Below are 19,019 nucleotides of genomic sequence, written 5' to 3'. Positions count from 1 at the left end.
TCGGAATACAAGCATGGTAGTGTGAATAGTAAAAGGTGAAAAAAAAAGTTACTTCACATGTGACTGCCATTTTTTGCATCTTTTTTTTTTTAATACAGTTTTCTACCAGTATCTGTGTGTGCAACATATGCACACAGGCACTAAATCCTGGTGATGGGATCTTGGCTGTGGCAAGATGTCACAAAATTACATCCTCTTGCAGAAGCATTCCAATCCTACCATTAATAGCTACCATAATGAGAATTACCCTTCTTTAGGTTTAGGTGTTTGACATTTATGTTTATTCTATTCCTTTGCACAGATGTACACATCAAGATATAGACTCATTCCTAATATACAGTATGCAGTGTAAGTTATAAGGCAAGAGTAATGAATAGCCAAATTTAGACCCAAGAGCACACGAGATGAAGCTTTTTTGTCAGGAGAGAGGAATCCTTCTTTCTTCCTCGGTCAAAACATTCATTCCGTCCTAGGGTGCTTTTCACCTATGGATTCTCTCCAGCAAACACCTCTCAGGCCTCACTTCTCCACCTCTTTTCTCACTGTCCGTGTGGCCGCTTGCAGTGAGGAGGTCACTGTCTCGTGGCATGTGGAAACCAGGATTTCTCCTCACAGCTGGGAATCTTCTAGCTTAGAAGCATATAAGTTGCTCACAGGTGTTGAAGATGTTGTCCTAAGAGGGCCCCTGCCTTGCCACACTTGGGTCCATCACGCATTTGATGCAACCAAGATGTGATTTCAAGCTTGTCCTAAGTTCTGGGTGCCAGGATCATCTTGGCTGAGCTTGGCTAGTTCCTGTATCTGATTTTATCGGACGGAGATACGATGTCACAGGAATCTACAAGATGTCCAGTGACAGGCAGTGACAGGCACCTGAGGTAGGAGCAAAGGCAAAGGGAGAAAGGGCAGAGCAGCCTGGCCCAAAGTCCGCTCCCCAGCCAGGCTCCAGCAAGGGAAGCAGAGAGCTGGCCTCACTACAGCCTAAACCACCTTTTCTGAGAATGGGGTGGTCTTCTCTCTTGAAGAGAGTTTACTGCTCTTCAAGCCAAACTAAGTTTTGGCTGGAAGCTCTTGAGGAAAGAGCTGTTTCCAAAGGCAGCTCTTCTGCAGCCATCGTCAAAGACTCTGAATGAGCAGCGATTACAACCTGAGGCAGAGCCCACTGAAATGAAGGGCTCCAAACGAATCAACTCCAGCAGATGTCAGATCAAAATTCGGGAGCAGACAGAGTCATTCCAGAACCAGGCAGAAAGAGCTTGCACACACAGGGAGGACAGAGGGAAAACCCTCCAGCCGGAATGGGTAGAAAAGGCATGGAAGGAAAGCTAGCAATGATGTCCACTGCTGGCAGAGTTCGTCTGTGCTAATGAAGAACACAACCAATCTGTGAATATAATATAAGATAACATAACATAACATAATCCTGTAGAGAAATAAAACTTTCCATAATCTTCCTCTCAAAATAGAAAACACTGTCCAAAAGAACCCAAACATCTCAATCAAACACAAAATGCATCATAATAATATTCAGTTTCATGAACTAAAAAAATCTGGATATCAAGGATATTTTAACAAAGAATTCAAAGAATATCTTTGCTGTTGGACAATATATAAGGGCTTCTGACAGCAATCAGTTATGCTGATGTAAAGGAGCACTTAATCTACAGAACTTAGTAATTAAATGTTTGATATCAGAAATGGTCCTTTTGTATACTGTCCTTTTGTATACTGCCAGCTCTAAGTATGGAGTTATAAAATAGCAGTGTACCGAGCAAAACCAGGGGGTGATCTTTTCAGCAAATATGAAAAACAATGTCTCTACACATCGCCCAGGCACATAAAAACCCTACAGCTAGGAAGGCCTTTGCCAGATTATCTGGGAGCAGAATTAGTCTCTTATTTACATCACACGGCCCATCTGACGAAAACAAACTTCAATAAAAATAAATTTTAGAGTGGTATTTTTTGTTTCATAGAGATGCAACTGTCACCCTAAATATGGGAAAACATAAAGGAGCAGAGAAGAAGAAACGACATACACTAGCTGGCTATAGAGAAAGACAACACGCAGACAGACAGGGAGAAAAGGCACGGCCATTCCCCGCTGCCTCTCTCCCCATTCCGCCTGCTCCGCACCGCTCCGCACTGCTCGGTGCGCGAGCCCTGCTGCTGCTGCGAGGCCCTGGCCAGGGCAGAGCCGCCGGCAGCGCAGCCCTCTCCTCGGCTGCCCCACAGGGCAGGGCCGCCCCGCCGCCCCAGGGCAGCAGCTTCTCCCCGACCCACGGCCTCGCGTGGGTCCTGCGAGCCCCGTCCCACCGGAGGCTTCAGAGCGGCCAAGCAGCAGCTTCTGCTGCGGCGCCCGATGCCCGAGGTTTGTCACTGGCTTTCGCTCACGTCACGGCAGCCACGTGGCACATTCCAAACAGGGATCTGCATGGCCGAGCTCAGTCCCCTTTTCGGACACCGAAAAGATCGAGATGCCGGCAGGATCTYGCCCCTCGTGGCTCCGGCAGAGCAGGTGCACAGGACAGGCCAGGAAGGGGGGCCGGGAGGCTCCGGGGGGCTCCGGAGCACGTCGGCCTCCACAGCCGCCGGCAAGGCGGGTGGTCCCTGAGGTGAGGCCACCGCGGGCCCCGGCACGAGCAGAGATCCCAGCTCCACATCAGCTCCTTTCAATTGCTTTGATCACATCCCCGCCACGGTTCTGGTATTCCCTGTCACACGCAGTGTAGATACAGGACATGACTACTGCCCTTCGTTAGCTATGCGCTGACGAGGGATATTCCCAAATCCTTCATTTAACGAACTGTGACATTCCTGTGATGTTTGAACAAAACTGTTCAAATTCCTATGACGCCAAGATAAGAGGACACAGGCAAGGACTGGTAGGTGGCTGCATTTTCAGCCCTCTTTTTATTCGCTTCCAGCATCCACTCCAAAGATATTACATGGCTGAAACCCCACACGTCAGCACCAGCACCCCGACAGGTGGGGAAACTAAAGGAAACAAGGAGACAACAGTAGCCAGCGTGTCAGTAGGCCCAAAACAAGGAATATTTCCACAAGCATCACTGGAATGCACATTCTAAGGTTAAAGAGCAAGAAGTAAGATTTGGATTTGGATACTGGGAAGCTTGGGATACAGTGTATTCATATAACTGAAAATTTAACAGGGTAGTAGAAACCATAGGCAAGTTAGAAGAGGGGTCAGCCTCCCGCTTCCTACAGCAGAGACCAAGGCTGTCATCACAATCCCTGCAAAGGARGAATAAAAACTTGGGATTTTTGTTTGGTAAAAGACAAGGAGACGAGACAGAAAAAAAAAAAACAGGGTAGCCTGGTGAAAGTGATGGGATTATCACAGCAGAAGCCTTCTGATGTGCTTTAAATAAGGTAAGATGACATGTTGAAGAGGACATTGCCCAAAAATATAAGGTAGTGATGACATGAATGAGGGATCTAGTTGGGTGGATGCACAAGAAACAAGATGATATAAAAAGGTCTTAAGGGCCTATTCTCAGCCCAGCCGTGAATATCCAGAGCAAGATCTTCATGCTGGACCAGACAGGCAAGCAGAAATCCAGCAGCGCCCGCAGCCACCAGAAGAAGGGACACATCAGGTTGGGACTAGCCAGGGCTTTGCACCGACCCTTTAGGTAAAGGTGAGCCTACCAAAAGGGCTTTGGGGATGCAAAGCTGACTCACTGCAGCATTAATTAGAAACAGGCCTCTTCGGAAAGAGAAAAACTTGGTTCTGTAGGGTGGAACAGTAAAAAAATGAAAGCTTTTTCATTCATTTAAAAATGAATTTTGCTGCTGTTCCTTTCCCTTGCGCTCAGCCTAGTAACACCAAGAACTTCCTCGGATGGAGCAAACTCTCCTGCTGTCCCTAACTCGGAAGACTTGGTTGAGGATCTGCTCCCTGTTCTCAGGCAGCAAGCTGCTCACTTCCACTCCGCTCACCCTCCTTCCCCCCGTTCGGCATCCCCCAACCACAGCCCTTGGGGTCCCTTGGCTGCCGCACTCGGGAGCTTTCAGGGAAAAGCACCATCACTCTCTCTCAAATTCAGAGCTAAGAAAAGACTTAAAGAAAAAAAAAATCAAATAACTGTCCTGCTTCTTGCTCAGGTATGGTCCTCGTAAACCATATAGTACCTGCACAATAAATTGCCTAAGAGAGCATTTACATTTTCCATCACTAAGGGCACAATACAGTTGACTATGAAAAATGCAAGGCAGTGCAGGGCTAAGAATAAATATGGTTTAAAAGCAGGCTATAATCAAGCTTGCAGTTTCAGCCTCCACTGAAACGGCCTCCCCATCCACTCACACCCATCTGTCTCTCACGCCGAAGYGTACATATTTGGGCCTGCAGCTACTTATTTTTCATTATGTGAGGGGAAAAAAAAAACATTTGGTCTTTTGAATTATGGAAGACATGCAAGTTTAACTCCTAGTGAAAAAAAATATATATATATATACATATTTTTAAAGCACCTTACAGTATGGCCAAATCCAGCAAGCAGGGTGTGAGAAACTGTAAAATGTTCTGCAAAAGCATCCACCGCAAAAATCATCAAGCTTGGGAATGGGAATACTACAAAGCCAGAAACGTTGGAGATTGCAGAGAACCTTCCAGGTTCAGGCCATTTATTCAGGAGGTCCAAGAACAGTTTCTCAGAGCTCCAATGGAGTTGCTCAATAGTGCGATGGAGTCACAGKCTCCCACAATCTAGTGGGACTCTTCTCCTGCAAGATGTTTCATAGATGGAAACCGCTTCAGAAACGGCTGCTCTTGGGAGGGTTGAAGCGAAGGCTGCCCATGTCTCAGAGGGCTTTGCCTGCTATAATAATGGCAAAGAAATTTAAGTGCAGATTTTTAATCTGTCTCAATATTGCACATCCATGGCACAGTGGGTATTTATGCCTATAATAAACACTAATCGGAAATCAAAGCCATTATACATCTGCAGCGGGGCAAATGGATGGTATTAGGTAGTTCATTTTTCCATTTCCTGACCTTTGTGCATTTCAAGGCTAGCTTTACGGCTACGTTAATGTATCCTCTTACATGTAACTCTGCTCCAGTGATGTGCAAATCATTGCACAAATCAGAATCCCAATGAAAGAGTTGGCCTCGGGGTCAAACCGTCAGCGCCGGGCGCTGGTCTCGGGATTGATTCCCAATGCAGCCGCATTAGTCGAAAGGCAGCGGAGCAGCTGAAGCTCCTTGCTCAGAGCAGCTCCAAGGAGCAAGAGCGCCCAGCAGCTCCCGGCCCTGGGAAGGAAGCGCGAGCCGGTGCCTCCCRGAGCACTTGTGAACAAGCTCTTGGGGCCCGCAGGTGGGAGCTCCAGCATGGGACGCTGTGATCAATGATGAACTCTTGGAGTTGGGAAGAAAAGAAAAATAACACTTGCTTTTTCTCTTTTCCTTTTGGAAGGAAAAGGGAAAAAAGTGCTGCCTAATGAACCCGCAGGAACGTGCTGAAAGATGCACACACTGGGCTGCTAATTATTCCACAAATTGAATTTCACTCTCATGAAAGTATATATGCTGAAGTTTCTATGAGGAGATAACATTTTATTTGCTTTGGATGAGATCACTCCAATCTTCCACGTTGTAGACTACTTATTCCCAGTCGGGAGCAACTAATAATCTTGCATTAAACAAGTTTGTAATGACATAGTGATAATCCAGTTGCCGTGCACAACATAAAGCACTGGGAAGTTTCTGCAAGAAAATGAAGCTACAAGCGAATTAATTTCCTAATTTCTCTTAAATCAGCAATATACAAACCAGCTTCAACTCAGCAGTTAGACACAGCAAGGAACAGCCATCAGACTTACTCATTATAGAGAAAAGATCTGAAAATCTTGAAAATATTTTTCAAAGGTTACATAATAACAGGTATGTAATAATAGGTAAATATGCAATACGGCCTGAATATAAAATCTGGAAAGGGTAGTAATAACGAAATAGCAGCCATTTCAATACAGTAACACAAACAGCATTGCAGAGCCTCACTGCGTTTTCCACAGCACAATATGAAAGGCCTCATATAGCTAGAATCTGCCCATTAAGATACTACCCAATACCCTGAGGCCCCAAATCCTTTTAATTTCCACAAATGCTAACCTTTCCTAGTGCTTTATCATGCACATTAGAACAGGAAATCTGTATTTTTGCTGGATTGGTTCTAAAGCTCAGGACAGGCCACGGAGAGGTGCAGCTAGAGCTCTAGCTGGGGGCAGCCCAGAGACCGAGTCCGAGCAGGAAAGAGGGGCAAGAGGCACTACTGGGTTGGCAGAGCAGCACGTCCTCAACAACCGCCTTCACGTGCAGGAAGGCTGGCGCACCGGCCTCACAGGCACCAGTCCTAGTGACTAAGATGCTGAAGATCAAACATGTTTCATCRTTGTTTCAGCTCCAAAGACAATATTTGCAAACAACAATCACTGCAAGAAAAGAAATCCACTCAAGAGCAGGCGGTTTCTTTAACCTACAGCTCAGAGTAGGCAGGCTGCAGTCTCAGCAGAGGGGTCTGAGAAAGCATCTGTGCACAGTGGCCGTAGATTTAAGTGCTGTCATTTCATTCATCAGTTTTACAGTCGGATTTTGCTGCTCTCCCCAGATATACTATTTACACTGCAGAAGGGAGCAGGCAGAAACARGTTCATTTTTTTGCAGGTAGCAAATACTGCTAATGGCCTGTAAAGTGATTAACTGTTACTGAGACTGAGGGAGCCCTGATGGATGATGTGTCCTTCCTGRTTCTGCACAGCACATGACAAGGAGCATCTCTTACCTGATGGGTTTTATAAGCAGTGGCTTCAATTCTTCAAGCACTTTGCTCATGCAAAACATCAATGATGTTAATAGGGCTCAGTGCCCAGATTCATCCTACTCAAGCTTTAAGTACTTAATTGAGTCACATAATTTAGGAATGAAGGCTCCTGAGATTCCCTGAGGAATCCAAGGGGACAGATAAGCTCCTCCTGAAAAAGCCTGAGAGCCCAATATGTTCTTCTCAAAGGTGACTCAGCTCCATTTCACCTCATCCCCTCTACAGAGAGTCCTGGATCCTGGGTTAGGAACATTTATTTAAGATATAGTAAGACCTCTGTGTGAACCTCTCAAGCTATAAGATTTTAAGAAACAAACAACAACAAAATAAACCAAAACATATAAACAAGCAAAGCACTCCTGAGGGTGGCAAAAAATACAGGTAAGCACATTTAGTTATATGCAACAGGAACACTGCATGAGGAGTACTAGAATATTAAAGGAAAAAGGAAATATATTTAACTCTACGACCTGATCAATTAGGAACTGTCTGATTTTCAAGAAACAATATAAAACTACTGCAAGCTGTATGACTCCTCTGTATGAAGGTAGAGAAGAATAGCCTAATAAAAGAAAACACTGAGTGTACCATATTCAGGGTAGGTATCACTGTATGTATGTCTCTTCAAATGCAGGATACCACTAACTGTAGCAGAGATTTACAGGAAAAGCTGTGAATAAGTCTTGCRAAATTTAGGCAATGCCTAAGGAAATGAGGTAGGATAAATATAGACAGAAAATCCGGTGCAACCTTTCCAGAACTGTCAGCTCCGATCACTTTTCTGCTCAGAAACTACTTGCCATTTCACACCTCTTCCCCAGAATCCAAAGACTTTTGGGATTTTTTTTTTTTCAAAAAGCTCTTGACTTCTTATGAAATGCATGAGTTTGGAAAAAAAAGAAAGAAAAAAGTCCAATATCCTCTACTGTTAGAAATGTATTGTTAGAAATGCATTCCATGTTCCATCTTGACCACCGTTTTGCTAGGAAAAAGGCTCTGTGGTTTCCACGGTGCATGCTGCTAGCAGGCAAAGGGAAGAAAAGTTGTCCAATGTGTCACATTGGCCTTGGGCGTAACCTCTTATAAAATTTACACATCCGAAAAAAAGGCCACCAAGAGCAGCGCGGCGCAGACGGGAGAGGTGCAGTTTTCCGTGCGAGCCGAGGCTCCCGCCCGGGCCGTCGCCAGCGCTCCTCGCTGCYGCATCTTCCACGGATACCATCGGATTTACCCGCTCCGTTCCGGGTCCCGTTCCGCTCGGCCCTGTCCCGCAGGCCAGGCCCCGCTCCTGGGTCACTGCACAGCTCCCTCTCCCCATTCCCTCTTCTCCTCAGAACAGCTCTCCTTTTTCTCACTCTGCATCCTACCCTTCTCCCCTCGCTATTAAATGAGAAGGAACAGAGAGCTGGGTATCACTTGCTGTACCAGCGGGCAACAGATCCCACTTAAAGCTGTAAAATATTTAGAAAAGTAGAAAATAAAAAAGGAGAAAGAAAAAGGAAAAGAGAGAAAGGGTGCGATAAAATGCATGGCCCCTTCCACTTGCCCGTAGCGGCTAACCAGCTATTCCCCGGCAGGGAAAGCACTTTAAATGCACCATTTCTTTCATTGCCCCCAACCCTCCGCTCTCTACGCTGCCTCTTGCCCCCATTTTTACTTCTAAGAGCAGAATGGTTTGGCATCAACCACCCCATCCACATACACCAGACCACAAAGTCTGACCCTGCGTGTGCAGGGGGTTGGACTACATGATCCTCAAGGTCCCTTCCAGCCTTAAGCATTCTGTGATTCTATGGAGTGAGCAAGTCTCTGGACCCGTTGGTGAACACTCTCAGCTCTGACTTTTACCTGGAATATTCCCTGACCTTTTTAAATTAATTAGGTCCAGTGCTCTCTTACGAACAGATTAACTCTAGACACCATCAAGATGAAGGTTCCCAATCCTGCCTCCAGGGACAGGCAAACTCCCAACAACCTGATGAGGGACGAGCRGACTCTGTAAAAGAAGGGAAACCCATATGCAGCTGTCAACAGCCACAATCAACAAGGCCAATCCAGAAACAGATGGTCAAAAGGGGACGTTTTAACTAAAATACGTTGTCCTCCATGCTATTAGCTGTTATTATTTTAATAACTAAGAAAAGATCCTCACTTACTGAACACTCTAACATCACTCATAAACCACAGGGCAAGTGTAAGATCTCTTTGTTTCTGCACAGGTGAAACTCACCTCACACACTCCCATACTCTCTCAGCCAGTTGCTACTTCATGTTTCATTTTTATTAATAGTTGCTTTTATTGTGATGGTATAAATGATAATAAACAATTACTAAAATTGTTGTCACAAGCAAGCAAAGAAACCAGCCACACTGTCCCAAGAGGAAGTGAGTAATTCAAGCATTACTGGTGTGGGTCTCTAGTTGGGACTGAGATTCAGATTTCCCAAAAAGAAAACGTGTCTGCTTTTTTCACTTTTTCTTCTTCAAAAGGGTTTGTGCTCTTGGGTTTAAAAGATCTTGTGAGAGTTCAAGAGGTCTCGTGAAGAGCATCTTCCTGTTTGAAAGGCAGAAAGGCAGGATTTTGTTTAGCCATGGCCAAAAGCAAAAAGGCTCTGAGTGAAGCATCAAGACATAGGTTCGTTTCACTTCAACGAGGACTTGACTGGACAGTTTTTTGCTGCTGCTGGTCTCTAGTTGCTGTTTGACAAGGTTATCACTTGCAACACATCAGCTTGGTGGCCACACGCTGACGTTTCTATCCTTACTTTCTCTATTAGTGATAATTACTGTGATAACTGCTCTACCTTCCTAGGCTCTAAYGAGATGGCCGTTTCGTGACGCCCTGCGGGTCTGGGGCAGCGAAGGCGCCTGGAAGCAGCGACAAGCAGCCCRGGAGCAGGGGAATGAGCGAGGCCAGTTTCCTCTGGAACTGCTCCAGACATCCCAGCTCCCCGTTCTTTTCCTTCCCCCTGGGCACACATGGGGCAAAGGCAGCAGCGCCAGGGACGGTGGTGGCCGCTGCAGCGGGAGCAGGCCGGTTCCACCTCCCTYGGCACAGAGCCAGGGCCCTCTGCAAGGCCTTGTGGAAGCCACGGGGAGCCCCACCAAAGTCTTCTTCAGTGGGCACAGCATGGGACCCACACGCCACAGCACCAACAGGCTGCCCCCGAGGGGTTGTGGAGTCCCCAGATCTCTCTGGAGATCTTCCCAACCCACCTGGATGCAGCCTGTGCCCCGTGCTCTGGGTGCCCCTGCGTGTGCAAGGGGCTGGACTGGATGGTCTCTGGAGGTCCCTTCCAGCCTTAAGGATTCCATGATTCTGTGATTCCTTCTGCTGGCCAGGCCTTTGGCCACACGGCTGCCTGCGCTGTTCTCACTCCACTGGGACACTTTATTTGCAACAAATCCAAAATGCATGTAACGTTTTCTACATGGAACTTGTGGTACTTTTCCAGTTTTCTAGCAAGTCAGATATCACATTTTTTTTCTCCTGTTCTAAAGGAAGCAACAAGTACATGATTTTTCTTCAAGAAGCAAAGAAATTCCTACAGATGAGAGCTTATGGTATCACAAAGAACAGGCTAATTTAAACTCCTAGGTACATTAGAAAAATGTCATTTATATTTTTCTTTTTTTTTTAAATCCCAATGCAATTATAGAATATACTCACATAGGGCTTGGAGATAATGTATTTGACAAAGCTTTCCTAGTGTATCCTAGCAATTTTTTTTTCACTATGCAACCAGCTCTGTAGATGGTTTAATCAAATTAAATATTCATTGGTTTTAATTAGTCTTTTATCATATAGCATCTCACAAATTAATGGAATTATTCAGCCAAGTTTTCTGTTGGCTTTAAAGACATGGGCCACATTTTGAAAACAGGCAGTAGGATTTCCCAATAAATTAAAATACAAATCAGAATATATCAAAATCAGGATATCTCTGCGTCTTGTGCAAAGACAAAGCTGCAAAATACTCTGCAGTGGAGGAAAGCCTAAATATTAATTAAAAGCAGATGCAAACGTTACCCTCTGAAATTATGGAATGGTTTGTCTGAAATATAGCTCTGTGTGCCTGAAGCAAAGCTGGTGGCAGCTGGAGCAGCACCAGGAGGTTTTGCAGCAGCTCCGAGGCTCCCGGCGGCAGAGCCTGCCCTGCCGCAGCCCGGSCTCCGGCAGAGCCTTCCCGCTCCGCAGGCGGGAATTCCACAGCCCCGGCCTGGGGAGAAGGCTGCTCCTCTTCCAATGGGCTCCGAAGGCGATGYGGCCCCCGCGGCTCATGCGGGAGGAAGAGCCTCGGTCCAGGCCTTCCATGCGGGCACAGCAGGGAGGCCGGGGGCAAAGCCACTGCCCCTCGCGCTTCCCCAAGCGCTTCCTTATTCCCTGCAGGGCTGCTGGATAACAGGCAAGTGCCGAGGATTGCTCCTGCAATTAGAGCGCTGCTGGAAATAGGCACTGACGTAAGCGGGAAGAGGGAACTGTGCCAAAAATTAATCTGTTTCTGCATTTCTCCATTAAGATACAACTCGCATCTTCGCCAGTATTTACGCTGTGCTAATTAAAAAGAAATTAGGGGCGGCAGGAGCGGGTTCCCCAGCTCGCCGCGTCCTCGCGCTGCCGCCTCCGCCTGCTGCCAGCCCCGAGCGGAGGCTCCGCGCAGGGCCTGGGCTCCCTCCCCACCAGCGCTCCCGCTTCCCCCCGCCACCTCYCCTCGCCGTTACCTCTTCTGCCTACCAAAAACTATCCCGGGAGAGCTGCTCAGCTCCAAGCGCACTCGTGTGCACAGGCTGGACAGGGCTCTCTAGTTAGTCGCGAGTGCGTACAGTACAGCCCAGGGCAAAGGAGCTCTGAAATGCTCCCTTTTTGCTAAGTGGGAAGGGTTTGGGCTGGGAAACCACAGAATCACACAGAATGGTTGAGGTTGAAGGGACCTCTRGAGACCATCAGCTCCAACCTCTCTGCTCAGCTCGGGGCTTGGATGTATTTATAGCAGCTGGGGCTTCAACCTATGTCTGCTGGTCTACAAAAAAGAACTGATATAAGTGATTTGTTTTTGTATTGTTCACATCTGCTCAAGAACCACACTGCGAAGGGAGGTCTGAAAATTTCCTGCACACTGAACTCCAAGTGAACCACAAGAAACACCATTCCGTATTAACATCTGGATTAGTAACACTAATAGATTTTTTTCAATAACTAACGTGTCTTGTTAAAAGGATGATTTCCACATACGAGGAACTCTCTAATTGAGTGGGGTTCTATTTCTTTTTTTTTTTTCCTTTTTTTTCCTCTTTAGAAGACATTACCTTGTTTGAATATAAGTGTACAGCATACTGCAAAGAGCATGTGAGCTGTAGTGGTCACGGACTGATTGAGTGTAACGTAAAGCTTGCACGTCTCTTGATTTAGCAGGGGATGCTTAAATGGAAGCTCTCTTCCCTAACCAAGCTGCAGGACCAAGCTGAAACCAAACGGGGAACAYGCTGATCCTGCCTCTTCTGGAGAAGATATTCAGAACAAAATCAACAACATCAATCAAGTTCTTGTAGGAGCTAGCGTCACCACCACGGACTACAGCACTAATACCTCTAAGCAACTACAGTTCATTTATCAGCAACCAAGCAGCAAAATATAGAGTTTACTAAACATAACACATTTTTATTTTACTGTACCAGTTTTTCTGTTGYGTTTTCAGCTTTTTACTCCCCTCTGTCTGTGGCTGCTCTGAGATTCGGGTGCCTAACTTAGMTGGCCACGAACTTGACGTTACTTGTAGGGGCAGCACGGAGTAACGATGCTCTGTATTACCAACGGGAGGAGCACGATTCTTCTATGTGGACCACACAGTGTATGTAGGGAAAATAAATTAATGAACTAAATTAGGTGCTTAAAAACAGAGGTTGGGAATGGTCTGATGTCCTATGGTGCCCACAGCTCTCCGTACTGCTAACGCATACTGGCATTTCTCCCAAATTTCTACATTCAGCTCAACCAACAGGCCTTTCTCTAACRTCACCTCCATGCCTTTGCAGGAACACACTGGTCATTGCCACCGAGAAAAATCAAACATCCACTTTACTTTTCTGGAAGTAGCCTGTTCTGAGATGGAGCGGGAAACTACAACTTCTTCCAAAAAATGAGAAAAAAGCTACAAGGAGCTATTTTGTTTTCCAAGTAGGGCGGAAATGGAGGCAGAAGGAGTGGAGAAAATCTTTCAATTTAAAAAAACAAAAGGAAAAAAAAAAAAAAAAAAAGAAGAACCTAGTATTTTTCTCCAGACACAGGGGACTGCAGCCGAACCCGAGCCGAAGGCTGAACTTGCAGTTGGCCGAGTTGTCCATGTCAAGACAGCAACGCGTGTTTCATTACCACTAAAAATGACATTAAAGAGAAGATGTCCGATAGATCCTTCTGGTTCCAAGCCATGTCTTTTTGGTTCTTTCCTGGTGAGCTGCAYGGGTGTCGTGCACTCCTTGCTCCACCACCAAACCTGCGCTCAGTCCCGCCGGTCTCCGCGTTCCGGTGCGCTCTCCACGGCGTCCTGCCCTCTGAGGGCAGCTCTCTGCTCGTGCGGGAGGCCTGTAAGGGGCCCCGCCGTCCCGCTCTGTCCCTTTTGCCCCCCACAGGCATCCCCACTTCCTGTGATTTTGGGGCACGCTTGGTTTAGTTSCTGGTCTACAGCCTAACTCGATTATCCTTTAGTCAGAGTAATGGAAAGACATTGCCGCGTACCTCCGGGTTGTGCTTACCTGACACAGCGGCTGCAAAACTGGAATGACTCTCAATTCAACACGCGTCAGGCTCCAGGAGCGGCTCCAGGAGGGGTTTCATAAGGATTTTTGGAGATTGCTTTTCACAGAGGGCTTTTCCTCCCATCATTCTTCCAGGCGTTTTGTGACTCTGTGTGCACTACCTAGCACGTACTTCCAGGGAAGTTTCATACTATGTTTAATGTGTCCACAGAGACCGAGAGCCGAAGGAGGGAGCGCGGTCGGATACAGTCACGGAATTCCTCGGTGGGCATCAAGAGGCTGCATATTTCCTCAGCTATTAGAGCACTGCTCACAGAGGCCCAAAATCGGCCCCAGCAAAACAGCCAGCGCCCRAGGCTCCCGCTGACTAGTACAGAGCACAAAACTTCATGTAGAAAGGATACATCCCCATGAATCCTCACGGAAGGATACAGTCACTTATTATATACACGGTTCTCCACAAAGATTTTATTCCTCGCAAAGTGATTTGGTGGGTTAGCAACAAGTAGAAGCAAACAAACAAACAAACTCCAACCGCAGCAACATTTGAGGGATGGACATACCACTGGAGAAGCGGTGGTGCACATTCGGGCTCTCTTTCATAATGCAGGCAACTCAGAGATCTAAGCTGTGCAGAGAGATGCATGGAGCAGCGGTGCGTTACCCACATGCACAGCCGGCACCTCCCGCATTCCCCGGCAGGGGTTAGTGCCAGCGGCATTCCCGCAGCGCCCGCAGGAGGGTGCCTCTCGCGACGGCCCATTTGTGCCTTTGGAGGCTCATTCCAAGGCGGCAGGTTTCGGGAAGTGCCTGGGGAAGGTGAGTGGTTGATGCATTCTGGGCTGTGCGTGCAACCAAGTGCAGCCTCACTGTTGCCTGCTGCTCCCAGGACCTCCTTGCTACCACCTTGTCGTAACTACTGTGTCGTAGTTCAGGACAATGCTCACGTTAAACACAAAACAGGAACAACACTGACATCAGATGGATGCTTAGGCAGGATCAAAAACAAAATGAAACAGAAAAACGAGAAAAGATCACTGCAAATGAAGCTTGGACTTGGTTGGAAAGGTGCCCAAATTACCTAAACCGCTTTGTTTGGTCTTAAACGTGTACCGGGTGCAGCTGCAACGAGCTCTGAGCTTTGGCACATTCCATTATGAATGGGAGTGGATTTATAATGGAATGGTATGGATGGGTTTTATAATCAGAAAAACACACTGACCTTAACACTACACAGGTGGAGCAGCATAATGACCCGCCAATTGAAAGCGCATCAATTCCTGGGGAAAAGTTCAATGAGGTTAACTCAGCATGTATCCCAAAAGCAACATACACGACATTTCAAAACACAGCATTGTCTTTTCCACCACAACCTGTCTTCCCTTCAGCAGCATTTAATTGGTTGCTTCGCTCTTCAGCACGGAGGATATATCTTACCCATTTTACGAGCGCACTATGTTCTGCTCCAGAGGGTCTGGATGTTGTCGATACGCAGCAGTACCGAAACACGCACTCAAAAAATAAAAATAGAATTAACTCTAATACGCTTTGCAGACTGCCTAAGATTAAGAATAATACTCATTTAACTCAGGAAGCAACTAGGAGAAAATAAGAAGCCTGGATATGATAAGAAACACCACTAGYGATCATTCAGCTTCATCATAAAACCCCCATATGGAACCAGCTTAGATAGTGGCAGCCAACCAGCATTTCTGCTGGTTTATTCCAATTTATTTATATCCTTGGATACTCACGGGGACCAGCTGCAAAGGAAGTTAATTTCAATAAACTGTACTTGATCTGACCCGGTATCCAACATAATTCTAATAGTCCAGGATTAAGCCAGGGAATGCAGAGCACAAACCTCTATTCCTCCAAGTAACCTCAGCCAGTATTTAACAAACTCATATATTATGAAACTACATAGTGAAAAAAGACAAAATAAAAGAAAGTTCCACGTGAAGTAGAGGTCATCTATAACAGCAGGCTCTCCATACACAGTGTAATACAACCCTGCATTGAAAAGGTGAAAGACACCCATGATTTAGCCACAACTTGAAGGTTTATGTTTGTAACTGCAGTCCATTCTCTCCCGCTTGTCTCGGGTGATGGGAACGCTTTGCTGTCCCACAGTTCCTCCACAGCACCCGCAGGCCCAGTGCCTCCAACAGGACCGTATCCRCATCCCGTGGCTGCTCCTGCTGCACCCAGGCAGTCTGTTACCCCGCAGCCTAAAGGTCCTTTTCTGCTGCAAGACCAACCCTGAAGGCTTGGGCAGGCAGGATTAACAGCAAGACTCATAACATGAACACAACCACTGCAAAAACTTCCAAATCAACAAAAGCACAGAAACGAGCACGAGAGCCAAAGCAGAAGGGAAAGGTAACATTTGAACAAGCCATTCTGTTGTTCCAAAAATTCCTACTGAAAAYAACCTATTTATAAAATACAATAAAGCCACTTGATCATACTCAGACTAAAAGGCTTTCAAACAGCATAAAAGCAGTGCAATTAGAGGTAGACATTGCCCGTTTTCTCTCCGTTCCTTCCTTGCAGACATGCTACAGGTCCGACAGACACAACCTATTTTGGTGCCAGATTTACCAGCCACGGGCATTCCCCTTTTCCCGAATGAGGGCATTTTCAGCGGCACGGAAGCAGGGGAACCGCGAGGTCAGCYGAGGAGAAGCTCACCCCGGCCCTGGCCTCTCCTCCGAAGAACCATGGCTGCTAAACAGGCCCTTGCAGAGCCACCCCAASCGAGGCGGCGGCGCCTGGGCAGCCCGCGCGGGAGCCCAGGCGCTGCTCGGGGTGTGAGCGCGGGGTGCCCCAGCTCCCCAAACTGGGGAGCCCGTGATGGGGCAGGGGGTGATCGTGTGGCTTGCTGCCTCACGTGGGCTGCTGCGCTCGCCGCTGCCCTCGAGCCTGCCCGGGAGCCCGGGGCCCTCGCGGCGCCCGGCGCGCTGCAGCGCTGGCTCCTGCACGCTTGGCCTTGCCTCCTCAGGCCAGCATCGGCGCCGCCGGCTGCTGCTGCTGCAGCAGCAACATCCTCTTAAGCATTTGCTTCCGCAAATGTTTATACAAAGAGATCATTTCAAGAGCCCGAGAGGTCTTGTTTTAAGCCTGTGCAATGAAGAGAAATGGGGAGAGAGGCTGACGCCTGCAGGAGGGCTGCTGCTTGTGGCAAGAGTGCTTTGCAGGCCGAGCACCCATTGACATTTCTGCCTGAGAACAGGGGACGCTTGCAACAGCTCCCACGCCGCATTTCCACAAGGTGTGCGGGCTCTCCCGAGCTCTCCAAGATTGGCACCATCCAAGAGAAAAGCACGAGGTAGGGGGGAGAGTCCCTCAAGCAGTAGAGCTCCAGGGGCAAAGGAGCTCCCAAATGCTTCCCAACCTATTTCTCCCGCAAACGCAGGAGAGTTCACATTTATTCCATCTAGGTTTATTTACTCCTGCTCCTCATCTCTGTTATTACCTCTGTTACCTCTTCTGACATGTTCTATCTTTCATGACCCCCTTGCTACCATGAGGATTTCCTGGGTGCTCCCCAGYGTCAAGGATCCTGGCTGGGCAGCCCTCCCTCCTGCTTTCCCCCCTCCTTGCTCTCTGCCATCACTGTGGTCTCCTCTCCCTTCCTGTGCTCTCCATTTCCTTCTGCTTCGCCCTGTTCTGCTGGGGTCTCCATGCCTGACCCCCACTCACACCTGCAGCAGCTCCTTGCAGCTTTCCTGTCATCTCTTCTCCACCTCTCCAGYCACCCCCCAGCAGCAGCCCCCACATGCTGGCAGTTAATAATCGACTTGTTTTCTAACCTTCTTGGATAGTTTGGCCTTTGAAAGGGCTTTTAAATTTTTATGAAACTCAGGGAAAGAAAGAAAATACTTGCTCCTTGTGGTGAAACAGTTCGTTCCTTTCAGGTGAGCAAATAAAAATCACGTAAAAGACAATCTTCTCTTTTTCAGCTCTATTAGTTATATACCTGCCAGCTGAAGCCACGGTGTTAACACATCCAACTACGGCAGGAAATACATAAAATAAACACCTTAGAACAAATGTTCAGGTTTGAGGCTGCAAGACAAATCTTCAAAACTTATCACAGGTAGATTAGCTGAATCTCTCACAAGAACAGTAAACAAATTAGTTACTTTCTATTCCCTTCAGCAGGCAAAGAGAAAAAGGCATGTGATCAGGAAAAAGAATCAAAACTTCTAAATTTTTGAGAATTTGATGTGAGCGGAGATAGACCTCAGCTGCCTTCAAATGTGGCTTAAAACCAGAACTGTATCTGTTGTGGAAAGTACTCCGGCTTTCTCAAGTACAATGCACCTGAACACAGGACCACACAAGGAAGCCCTGGCTGTTCTGCACCCTCTTCATGCCACTTTCAGCTGGGACCTTCTCTGTGCCTACCTGCACACCCACCGTCCTCGCCCCACACTGAAACTCAACAGGAAGGCATCAGGCAGCAACAGTAACAACGACAGTAAGAACAAATACCATTTCTGATATATTAAGATGAGACTTAGATGTCTTCATCTCCCTGTGGCGAGGAGCCTTGTTGACGCAGAATGAAGAAGATGTTTGCTGCCCCTCCAAGGCTCACCTTGTCTGAGCATCACACACAGAGGAGCTCGAAATAAAGAGGCCCTGAAGAGAACACGGGACCATATYCACGAGTGCAGTCAGTTGTGGTCTCTGGACAAGAGAGCTCATCAATTTGTCAGATTATTTTGCAGGCGCTGAGGAAAGGAGAAGCTTTAAGATGGGGTCAAAACAGGACCAAGCAGCGTTCATTTGTGTGCCCAGCAGGAAGGGCRGCAAGGAAGAGGGTGGGAAGAGCAATGGGAGCGGAGCTGCTGTGCCACGATGCTGGCAACCAAGGCCCAGCAACAGCAAGGATGAACTCCTGGGGTGGGAAGAAAAATGACAGAAAGGGTGTGGACAGATCGTTAGTTCCTCTAAAGACAAAGAGCTGGTACTTGATGCACGCGGTGGGAAAGAGGGAATACAGCCAAAGGAACGTGTCATGGAGAGGAAGGATCCCTACAGCAGAAACACGGAGGGAGGCAAGTGAGACATGTCTGTTCTTACACATGGTATCGCAACAACACGGGTCCCAGGAAATCCCAAAGCAGACAACAGTCAGCTGGGAAGCTCCAAAAAGCTCCCTGCCACCTGCCAAGCCAACCTCAAACGACCACTTTGCTTCCAGCATCATCTTCTGCCTCAGGAGAGGATGAGGCTGTGAAGGAGCACAAGTCCCGACCGGCCTTGAAGAATCTCTGGGAAACCAGGGTGCTCTGCAACCTCTCTGTCCTCCTCTGGATTTTCCAGGCCGTTGGAAGTCCTTTGCTACACTTGTGACTCTGGCTACTGACTGTGCAAAATGAGAACTAGAGCAACCTGGCACCATTATGT

At 47.5% G+C, this 19,019-nt stretch overlaps 1 protein-coding gene across 1 annotated transcript in view; it reads right to left on the bottom strand.

Annotated features, from left to right (window-relative positions):
- The window catches only part of HECW1 (HECT, C2 and WW domain containing E3 ubiquitin protein ligase 1), a 138,828-nt gene extending 123,969 nt beyond the window's left edge, over positions 1-14,859 (bottom strand). The window contains exon 1 of the mRNA XM_026047677.1: positions 14,821-14,859. Coding sequence (XP_025903462.1) covers positions 14,821-14,847 — 27 coding nt within the window. The 5' untranslated portion in view covers positions 14,848-14,859. The remainder of the gene's footprint in view (positions 1-14,820) is intronic.
- Positions 14,860-19,019: the final 4,160 nt, after the last annotated feature.

This window comes from Nothoprocta perdicaria, unplaced genomic scaffold (genome assembly GCF_003342845.1).
Source record: "Nothoprocta perdicaria isolate Ctin4 unplaced genomic scaffold, notPer1 scaffold_5, whole genome shotgun sequence".
NCBI lineage: Eukaryota > Metazoa > Chordata > Aves > Tinamiformes > Tinamidae > Nothoprocta > Nothoprocta perdicaria.
This window is presented reverse-complemented; position numbering and strand designations above follow the sequence as displayed.